Source organism: Mytilus edulis, chromosome 10 (assembly GCF_963676685.1).
Source record: "Mytilus edulis chromosome 10, xbMytEdul2.2, whole genome shotgun sequence".
Classification (NCBI taxonomy): domain Eukaryota; kingdom Metazoa; phylum Mollusca; class Bivalvia; order Mytilida; family Mytilidae; genus Mytilus; species Mytilus edulis.
In genome coordinates, this window is record NC_092353.1 from 59,677,865 (window position 1) to 59,689,956 (window position 12,092).

Consider the following 12,092-nt stretch of genomic DNA (forward strand, 5'->3'; position numbering starts at 1 on the left):
TGACTCTAACTAACCTACATATCTATATGCATTTTTTGTTGTCTTCACAATTATTGAACAGGTTAAACTTTTTTCGATTGAACTGAGGCCACTATTTATATCTTCATTTTTTCTACAATCAAAGAGAATGAAAATATTGACCCAAGCTAACCAAATAATATAGTTCAGCCTCTTTCAACACCATGAACATAATCCTTTAAGACATAATAAGCTTTAACTAATGTGTACAATTTTTCACTGCGTATCGCTATAAATAACAGAGATCCTACTAATCAGAGAGATCCTGACCGTACATATAATGGATTATATCCTGAGATCCAATAAAGGCAATCAAGTGTTGTCACAAAGTAATATTGTATCGATATTCTGTACATGTTGTCTTATAGAAGAAAATAGATCAGACTAAAGTATATTAAGTGAGAAGATTAGTCGAAACTGTTTTTGTATATTTTCAGATACAAGTATCCTTTTATTGTAAAATTTGAAAGCGTGTCCAAATATTTTACGGAGATGAAAACAAACTGGAAGTATAAATATTTCATTGTTAAAGTCGTTACTTTTTATTTTTATTAAGAACATCAATAATTTAAATTCATACATCAACTTGTTCATTGTAATTCATAAACTGCTTTTTATTTAAGCATTGTTTGCTTCTGTTTACTTCCTATTTTATTGATGTAAAAAAGCATTGACCGAAGAACATTTTGAATGAAGCGTGGAGACGACCTACGCTTTTACAAATCTGTAAAATATTAAAAGAAGATTTTTTTATAATTATTTTTATATGATAAAACACTACTTTTTTCTCAGAGCCGTCGGGTTTAGGCGTTCCAGTTGCATAATCTGTCTTCAGTTGTGGTACAATGTCTTTCATGTTCTACACCACCACAATATAGAAAGTATTGATATTTGAATCGGCATACCAAAACTTTTCTTTAACAAATTAAATTTCGCAAACTATTTAGAAAATAGGATATGGGTCAACATTTTTAATTAATTCTACATAGGCGGTAATGGTAACGTTTTCCTCCGTTGCTCAGTCCATATCGTTTACTGGAACATGTGTGATGGCTCATATCGAAGCTGATACATTTATACATGTCTGGTTAAATTTTCGGGGTGGCAAGTGAGATCACTTTTTTCGCAAATTGCTGGACCCCGGAAGATGGTGAAAAATGTCACTCTCCACATGAAATAATCCCAAAATTTTCATCATAAAACTCAATAAAAAAATTGTCCTTTCTAATAATTTATTTCAGGTCAAATCTACATATTTCTTTTCTCATCACATCAGCTCTATAAAACAGTTCATTTATGTCCATTTTTAAAATCACAGCATCCACAATTGTATGGCGGACTAATATTGTTTTTTAATTACGTCATCTGAGTTCCTCATCGCAAGGTCTATTAGGTATCCTGACCCATATGGAACGTTTCGTCACTTTTTTAATGTCGAGTCTTAATGCGTCTCTGCCATCGTATATATAATTTACGTAACCAGATAACAGGGGTGCCATTTTGTTCACAAAAAAATATATATTTGATTTTTACCGCTATCGTTCATTATGAGTTTGACTGTCCCTCAGGTGTCTTTCGGCCCTCTTTTATGTCCATTGATATACCATCCCGTTTATAAATTTGAAATTATAAAGAAACTAATGTTTCAACTCCATCAGACAAAGTTGGCCTTTGAAGGATTTAGCTATTATTTGATGTCATTTTTGTTTATATAGCTCTTCGTCTGTTTCGATTTATACATCATTGGCTTTCAAATATTCGGCTTCGGGCGTTCTTGATGAAGGTAAATCCAGAAAAAAATGCTTCGGACGCATTAATGTATAAAGTGTGGTTTTAAATTTTTGATCAAATTGATATACTTCTTTTGTTGATATTTTTATAATTATAATAAAATGAATGTAAAACACAGACAGTACTCATTTACTTTTTCTCTTCAATGTGCTGATAACAATAAAAAAAAATTGTTTAAATTTAGCAGTTACTTAGTATAAAGAAGGATTAACAATGTAGAACTATATTCTAATTAAACTACATTTTACATTTACTTTCGGATACTGCATCATTGAATTCTTTTTTTTTCTGATCTCCCCTTTGTCAACAGATTTACTTTCAGTTTAATTACGAAATAGGAGTTATTTATATCCTACAGACAGTTCATTTTAGTTCGTTTCAAACATTTAAATCAATTAAAATCAATAATGACATATTTCCATACTGTAGTCTAGTGTGTATCTATTGACATGTATGCACATTAAACTACACTTCCCGTAATGGCGGATGATACGTTAAAACATGAAGAAAAACAAGAGGTTGGTATACATCCGAAACCACTGCGGTGTCGATTTCATGAAACAGAAGTATACACGATTTTCTGCAACGATTGTAACGACTTCATGTGTTTCAAATGCATCGGTCAGTTACACCAAAAACACGAACTAAGTCAGTTGCAAGATGCCGATGAAGCTATTCGGATAGAAATGTTTGGTTTGTTGCTTGAGAACAAATATGCAGAACACCTCAGTTCACTGATTGATAAGGTTTTGGATAGAGGGAAAGAGCTTGTACAAGACGAAGAAACTATTACACGTGAAATAAGAACTAGCGTAGACAAAATGAAACAAAACATTGATCTTGCAGAGAAACGTTTATTGTCAGAGTTACGTAATGCATTCGAAAGCTATCAAACCTCTTTACAAGAACAAAAGTCAAACATCAATAACTTACAAACTGAAATTGCAAATTTAGACGTTGATAAGGTTCCCGAGTTTAGTTTGAGCCATATCATTAATAGTTTGTCTGAAATGAAGTTATGTTCCTCTACAAGTGACAAACTCTTAAATCATCCAAAACCGGGGTTTCAACCAAAGATGGAGTTTTCAATTGGAAATTTAATTGAAACGAGAAGTGGAAAACGTGACGCTGGTGCATTACCATTGCAATCTTCTTCGAATATATCAACCCAAACAGATTATTTCGAAGATTCGGATACTGAATGGTTTGATGCTGAAGACTTCGAGGAAGATGATCTGATAGAAAGCTCATCAGATGAAATTACAAATGAATATCCGATAAAGTTTCAAATAAACCCAGATATAAAACTTATTTCGAAAATAGTTCCAATATCTGAAAAAAACGCTTGGATAATTTCGAACCGGAAGTTGCTTAAAATTGTCGATCATACCCTGCAGGAAGATGTTTACGCAGAGACAGTTGATGACATTGCTATTTTAAAAGATGGTTGTGTCTTGGTTCTCCGTAGGGATAAAACCTTTATCATGAAACTCCTTCCAAATAGAAAACTAGTAAGATTTGCAGACGTCGGTACCATAAATAATTTTCCATATTGCATTTGCATAAGAGATAATATAGTAGTAATATATCTTTGGTATGTTACAGGAAGTAACCAATATGGTTATGCATGTTATACTAGCAGAAACAATATCATTTGGATGAACACAGATGGAATAGTAACTAAGAGCTTACCATTTTCTGAAAGTGGTAGGACGCGACCATGTTCCATACAAAATTTAGAATCAGGTTTGTGTGTCTTATATCGTTTAGACATTGAACCTTACTTGCATTCTATAGAGCTTTTAGAGGTAAAATCGGATAAATGTAACAAACTTTATGGTTTTAAGGGGATATATGGGATGAATCCAAAGAGGAACTTTGAATGTGGAGGAATGTGCGCCGATAACGCTGGGAACATATTAGTATCCGATTATCGACACCATAGCGTGTATGTACTTGACAAAGAATTGAAGTACAAAAGCAAATTATACGATTCAAAGAACGAACTTGACAAACCAACGGCCATCAGTCTTTTGAATGACCATATTTGGGTTGCTGACGGAAATCAGATATTCATTTTCCCGTATGTAAACGAATAAAGTCATTAAAAATTAGCATGTCTGATAATATCTTAGATTAAAGACAACTAAGCCTACAATATATTTCTCATTTTGTTAATGCGACGAATGTTTTTACCTATTATCATTTAAAATGCGTAATGAGACTTTGTATACATGAAGGCATATTATATAAATAGTAAGATAGTTACCTCGATAAAACGTTTGCATCTTGAACAACTACATTGATACTGGTTTTATTTTATGGATTTTAATTGTTGAATCATATAAACCTTTGCTTTGAGCATACCACAAGATCGTCCATGAAGTGTTCACATATATCTTTGACTACGATTAAGGTTTTAAATCCAAGGACATGAAACTTGAAGGACATGGACGTCATCACTCATCGTAAAAAGTAAAATAAGAAACATATAGTACTCTTAGGGAAATTCAAATCTTAAAGTCTTTTAAGAATGGCAACAAGTTAAGGTGGTACCTAACACTACAGGGAGATAACTCTGTAAAGTCAGCTTAACGTTTTAATCACGTTGTGTTGTAAAGTGAATATTAAGCTTATCAATGATCAAAATTAGTGTTTGTCAAACTGCTATATAACCAGTGTAATTTTTCTGATAAAATGGTTGGTTCAAATTTTTTGATTTTTTTATATTTTTGTCAAAGGGTCAAAGTAAACACTTTATCAAAATTTTATGAAAATTAAACGAGCCAAATTAATTTAAGTGAAGGTGTTGGGTACCACCTTAAGAATGACAACAGATAAACGAATTGATTACAACTATCATATTCCTGACTTGATACAGGCATTTTATTATGTAGACTATGGTGGACTGAACCTGGTTCTATGACTCCCTGAACCTCTCACCTGTATTACAGTCACATATAATTCCACTATATTGACACCAATATGTAAGCAAAACAAACAAACATAAAAGGTAAAAGAGTTAAATATTGGTGTACAACATTGTTTTATAACTTAATGATTTAATCACTTTAAACAAAACTAACTTGTTCAACAAAGAACACTGAGTAGCATATAGAAAAAGTACATTAGAAAAAAATGAAGTATCAAAATTGACCATACTTGTAGCACAATAATACAATGACGCCCAAGTCATACGTTTATCATCAAAAATTAATGAACAGAAAGGTAATAAAATATACCAGGACAAAAAAGGCAACTTCATCGCGTAACTAAGATGATAAGTATTATTAGTGCCTAGAATCTTTACTTTGAGACCGTCATGTTGTATATGTAAAGTCTTCCAGAGAATCTTTTTAGAAACAGGACAAAACGTTCTTTAACACAACCTTCGCTCGTCAACTTTTTAATAAGACACTGGTGACGTGTTATAAAGTCTGAGTTGCAGCTGCAAACTCGTGAATACTGAATTAGTTTAAAAATACATATCCCATATGCAATTGAAGTTGATATATTGCTGATATGGTTGGGAAAATAGATAATTTCAAAATCAAAACAAAATCGTCTCACTTGTTAAAAATTCAGATGAGTTGGTGGCGGTTTTTTCTTTCTTATTTTTAACGGTAATTTGAGTAAGTCTTTGGCTTTTTGTCAGAAACAAATTTATTGTTTTAAAATTAAAATCTTAAAAAGTAGACCAGCACTTCAGAGTCTGAATTTCACACTTTAGTTAATTTACCTTCATTATAGAATTCATAATTAAAGCTTTAACTTATTTAAACATTTGAGAATGAAGATGGTCATGATGAAAAAACTACATACTTACCTGAGTTCATTCTGTGATATTCATTCCTTACATTTGTCATGTACAATTCATATTAATGCTCTTACTTTGATTTTAATATAGGGTTATTGCATGAATATTGGGGAATATTGTCCCGAGTAGAATATTATATTGCACGAGCTTGCGAGTGCAATATATGTTCTACGAGGGACAGTATTTTTCAATATTCATGCAATAACCCTTTTATTGTATAGCAATATAATATTTGAAGGTAAAAATGGTTTAAACTAAGATTTGTCGTTGATGATGTCATGAATTTTGAAGATTTATTGCACTAGTGCAATATTAGAATTTATTGGTTGCGTTCTGTGGGAAATATTATATTGCAATGCAATAAATGACATTACTATAGATGTAACAAATAACCGAACAATATTAACACGTCAATAAACTATCAACAGTTATTATGTACAATTTGATAAGCTCACTAAATCGTACCGATGATATCACATTTTCGTAGACTCAAAAAACGAGTGTCAAAATCTGTCAACGCCAAATTTCGGAAAACAGGCAAATTTGACATAATGAAACTATTGATGAAGTTTTAACTAGAAACAATCTCATCCACATGTGACAAAGAGTTTGGCTTTTAAATAAAATTTCGGAGATCTTCATCCCGTTTTATAATAATAAGTGAACATGATGTACGTTAACCAAAACACAATATAACTGTTCATTAATTTTTAACTAAAAGTTATCGTGTTTCCTTCTGATTGGTAAGAAACAGTTATATTGATAATTCCATTCATGTAGATAAGATATATTTGTAATGAAACATGAAACTTAACTGCAATAAAATTAGATTATGTCCCTTTAACAGTCTACAAATATCAAGACATAATATAAAAATCCGAACCGACTTATCAAAGGTACCAGCTTAAATATGCCAAATTCTTCAGTATTTAATGTAAGCTTTTGCAATGACGTCAATACGCGTTTCAAAAATCAGGGTTTTTTTTTTTGTTATTTTGTTAAAAAATCGAAAAGAATTTCAATATGTTGATAATAGACTAACATGACTAAAGGACACGCTTCCGTTCTACTAGAATTTGTAAACTAGGCTACATTATACCTTAATCAGTGATTCGTGTATGTAGCAGTATTTACCAATCGATAATTTTTGCAATATACATATGCACAATACAAGAATTGGGATTTTTTTTTACTGTAACTTATGTCACATTTGTAAATCAAGGATATGAATTATGGTCGTCATTAGGAAGATGATTGTGCAACACCTATTGATATGTTCAAACTGTAAATATACTGGAGCAGACAGAAACTATTTGTATAAAAACGGACTATCTTATACGGTTTGCATTTGGTCGTCCATGTTTTGAATTTGAACGTACCTAATGTAGGCGGATAGTGAAAAATATGTTGTGTGCGTTGGACTTCTTCGTACACGTTATTTTAAAAAGTTCTAGCCTTGAACTTAGATTTATCTTTTTAAATTGCATTTCGTCTTTGTTGTTTTCACTTTCATCATAATATTATTATAACCAATTCAAGATAACAGATTTGTTCATATTTATAAAAGAGTTTATTTTGTGAATAATAAAACAGTAGTGTCGGCGCCATATCTATTTCTCCTCTCAATCTATATGGAGACATGTGCCATTTCTCATCGAACTCTTTATTTATTATTTGGATTACTATAAAGAGTTAGAATCCTTATAGTTAAGCGGTTAGGTCAGGCTATGTCAGAGTTATTGCCGTTAAATGAAATAACGTTTGCTATAGAAATCGATTTTCTGACACTCAAAAGACCGATTGGTTTTTGTTGTCTAGCAGCATAGAGGAATCTTTAGATCGAGATACAATTAGATCCAGTGTCGTACTAAATTAGGTTATAAAACAATGGTAGTGAGTCACAATTACTGTTTTTAGCTTTTGGTAAATTCTACCCTGTTAATGTATGTTATCAAATTTGTTTATTTTTTGTCATAAATTTTGTTACAATTTTGTAGAATGTCGCATATGTAAGAATCTCGTTATTTCTTCTTACATGATGGTTTCTTTGGTGATTTCCTATTCTGTTTTAAAGACAAACAGATATTTCTTCTAATGTCCCAACTAGGGGCATTGTATGTTTGTCTGTGCGTCTTTCTTTCATCAATCCGTTCGTCTGTTCGTCCGTCCGTCTGGTCCGCTTCAGGTTGAACTTTTTTGTTAAAGTTTTTGGTCATGGTAGCTTTTGAAGTTCGAAATGATATGATTTTTTCTTTTTAATACTAAAATTAAAGTTTTGACCATGTTGTCATCTTATAATTCTTTCTTGGTTGGTAAAACTTATTCGTGTATTTTTTCAATGAATAATGAAGTAGGTGTGTTCGTATGGAAACAAGGTTCAATCCACAGTCGCGTCAGACGAAATTCTTTTTAACATGTTTCGGCTACTTTTACACATAGCAAGCAGAATTAAGAGTACTTAGTATGTAGCAGCAGAAATTATTATAACATTTTTTGTTGACTCTCATTTAGGGGACTTACAAATCATGTGTGGATAGAGCAAACGTTATAAACCCTTTTTTACATAACATATAAAAAAAGAAGATGTGGTATGATTGCCAATGAGACAACTTTCCACAAAAGACCAAAATGACACAGGCATTAACAACTATAGCTCACCGTAAGGCCTTCAACAATTAGCAAAGCCCATACCGCATAGTCAGCTATAAAAGGCCCCGATAAGACAATGTAAAACAATTCAAACGAGAAAACTAACGGCCTTATTTGTGTACAAAATGAACGAAAAACAAATATGTGACACATAAACAAACGACAACCACTGAATTACAGGCTCCTGACTTGGGACAGGCACTTACGTAAATAATGTGGCGCGGTTAAAATTGTTAGCGGGATCCCAGTCCTCCCCCTAACTTGAGACAGTTGTATAACAGTACAACATAAGAACTAACTATAAAAATCAGTTGAAAAAGGCTTTACTCATCAGATGGACAAGAATACAAGTGGACATAAAATTAAAAATGGAAATGGGGAATGTGTCAAAGAGACAACAACCCGACCAAATAAAACACAACAGCAGAGGGTCACCAACAGGTCTTCAATGTAGCGAGAAATTCCCGCAACGGGAGGCGTCCTTCAGCTGGCCCCTAAACAAATATATACTAGTCCAGTGATAATGAATGCCATACTAATTTCCAAATTGTACACAAGAAACTAAAATTAAAATAATACAAGACTAACAAAGGCCAGAGGCTCCTGACTTGGGACAGGCGCAAAAATGCGGCGGGGTTAAACATGTTTGTGAGATCTCAACCCTCCCCTATACCTCTAACCAATGTAGTAAAGTAAACGCATAACAATACGCACATTAAAATTCAGTTCAAGAGAAATCCGAGTCTGATGTCAGAAGATGTAACCAAAGAAAATAAACAAAATGACAATAATACATAAATAACAACAGACTACTAGCAGTTAACTGACATGCCAGCTCCAGACTTCAATTAAACTGACTGAAAGATTATGATTTCATCATATGAACATCAGGCACAATCCTTCCCGTTAGGGGTTTAGTATCATACCATCATAACATATATGAGAAGAACATAACCCGTGTCATGCCAACAACTGTTTTGAGAATAAATGTGTTTAGTTCCGATGCAAAGACCTTATCAGTGACTCAATATTAACGCCAAAATATGCAATCTTTAATGACTTGACAACAGTATCGTAATTATATCCCTTCTTAATAAGTCTATTCAAAGGTTTTGTAAGTTTCGGAGGTGAATACTGACACCTTTGTGCTTTATAAAGAATATTACCATAAAAAATTGGATGTGAAATACCTGAACGTATTAGAAGTCTGCATGTTGAGCTATATTTACGAATGATGTTTTTATACCGATGATAAAATTTAGTAAATGTTTTAACTAGTTTGTGATATCGAAAACCCTGGTGTAATAATTTTTCAGTAATACATAAATTTCTCTCGTTAAAATCTAAAACATTGTTACATACACGAGCGAATCGTACAAGTTGAGATATATAAACACCGTAAGATGACGCTTATACCCCAATACACAGTTAACCACACCAACATTATGTATAGCATATATAGATTTTTCAGAATTTTGGTAAACATGTTTGTATCCAAGTTACAAATAAATGCGTTTTCAAAGGTCAGGAACTTAAAACTAATAGGCAGGAAATACATTTAGCTGATGATAAGTTGTTATTTTTCAGAACATGCACGTTTTACTTCTCCTTCACATATCACTTGGTCAATTCTTCGTTTAATTCATTGAATTTTTTCAACGTTATATATACATGTAATTAGTGACTTACATGTCACTCCCATTCTGAGTGATGATATCTAAATCATCTTCAATAAATCTAATGCGTTACACCAAATACTGACAATGAAGCATTAACTTGTCACTTAACTGCATGACTCTATCGAAAAAAAAAGATTATACACGGGATTCAATTGGTGTTATGGATTTAAATCATAATTTATTAAAATCCAACACTATGTGGTATGAAATTCATAGTTGCGTTATATTACACATTTTTAATTACAATACTGTTAAATAAATGATGATACTATTTGTATTATACTGAAGTATTTTTATTCGGGTCATCAAGGTACAGCTTGATATTGAAATGTATATACATTAGGGTTTTTTTACGTATTGTTGCTGTAAACACACATTTTGGAAAATGTTCTATTTACTAAAATTTTCACAAATAAAGCATGTTGTTAAATTTTTGATTTGACGTGGAAAAAGAATGTTGGTGTGGTTAACTGTGTATTGGGGTATAAGCGTCAAATCATTTATTATTTATTATTTATTTTATTTTTTGCATATTGATAAATCGTTATTTCTAGTCATCTATCACAAAAACAAATGTTCAATATGTATTTCATTCTTAATAAAAACTAATAATAAATGTCTTAATTATATCCCTAATGCTAAAACGCTCTCAGCTGTGTCAGACATTCACAAATATACAGCAAAAAACTGTGCAAAAGTACGACCATTCACCTGAATAACATTATGACCAGGGTATAAATAAAGGCAACAGTAGTACAATTCTAGTATACTGCTTATCAACCTTTTGTTTCACTATTTATTATGGCCTCCTTTTTCCAATGTTTTTAAATAAGTCTGTAAGTACTCATTAAGTGGTGTCGAGAAATTATGCGCTAATGATTTCGTCTCCAAAAAGAATTGAATCGTTAATCGGGTCAGACAAAATGTTTTTCAACTTATTTCGGCTACTTTTTCAAACAGAAGACTAGCTACATGTACGTGTTGTGTACAAGTCATCATTTTGTACAAATTATAATCTGTACGAAAAAATTGTACAATTTATAATTTGTACAAAAAGTACCTGTACAAATTACATTTTGTACAATATTTGACGAAAAACCACTTATAACTTGTACAATAATTCATAATATGGATTTTGATGAAAAAACATTGATACACACCATTGGTATCAAATGACCATACAGTATATCTTACTTACAAAATATAAAATTGTTCTTTACGATTCGTTTGGCCAGGTGATTGAATTCTGGCATCAGAAATTGCATCATTTGACAATCACATTAATCTCTTCTTAAACACTTTGCAACAGCTAACTTCTTTTGGGTCAATTATTTTAATAAGTTGCTAAAGCTCTATATCCTAGAACTTATTATGTACACTTTTTTACATGTTCAGTCATTTACTCAATTGATGTAATAATGTAAACATGGATGGCATTGTTGATCACAAGGAGAAATTTGTGCAAAACATTCTAAACCTAACAGGGAATGATAGACAAAAGAAGAAGTGTGTGTTCCCCAAGAACAAGCATAATGGGCTCATAGTTAAATTGGGAACGATACTGATATTGAAACCTCGATCATTCTTGCAAGGAAGTGTACACTGTGTGGACAATAAACCCAAGACTAATATCTTACCAAGATAACAACCAGTAAATATCATAATTTGTTGTTTGGGGTTAATGTCATTACACACATTCCTCAGCATGATCATGTCCAAACCTGTCCTCGATATATTTAAGGCGTAATTGTTGAATCTGAAGATTTTGATTACCAAATCAGAAAAACTGTATAAATTTGAACAGGAAATTTATGTCTCATAGTGAAATTCATGCTATGAAAGACACATTTTATTCACAGTAAAGTTCTCGGGCTTTAACTTTCACTATTGATCGCAGTTAACCAGCCTATAAAGAATAGGTTGTCAGGGGTTTCTTTCATGTAAATGTATAGGCGGGTACTTTTAATTGTAAAAATGTGAAAGTCAAAAGATACTGTGCTGCATTCCCGATGCCATCTCAAACGAAAGATACAGAATTAATTTAGTATTTGATAAATATGGTCAATTGTGTGGTCATTAATTAGCAATTCTGTTGTGTATATCAATGCTTTTTTCACCAAAATATATATTATACCATT

The 12,092-nt window shown here is 31.9% G+C and overlaps 1 protein-coding gene across 1 annotated transcript; it reads left to right on the top strand.

The window, feature by feature from the left end:
- The first annotated feature begins 2,288 nt into the window (after window positions 1-2,288).
- LOC139492868 (uncharacterized) lies at window positions 2,289-3,908 on the top strand. Its single transcript, XM_071281020.1, has one exon. It carries the CDS (start codon window positions 2,289-2,291, stop codon window positions 3,906-3,908), a length of 1,620 nt encoding a protein of 539 aa, XP_071137121.1.
- The last annotated feature ends 8,184 nt before the right edge of the window (window positions 3,909-12,092 follow it).

Bases quoted from the DNA above. Each gene is read 5' to 3' on its own strand.
- LOC139492868 (XM_071281020.1), top strand. From the start codon at position 2,289: ATGGCGGATGATACGTTAAAACATGAAGAAAAACAAGAGGTTGGTATA.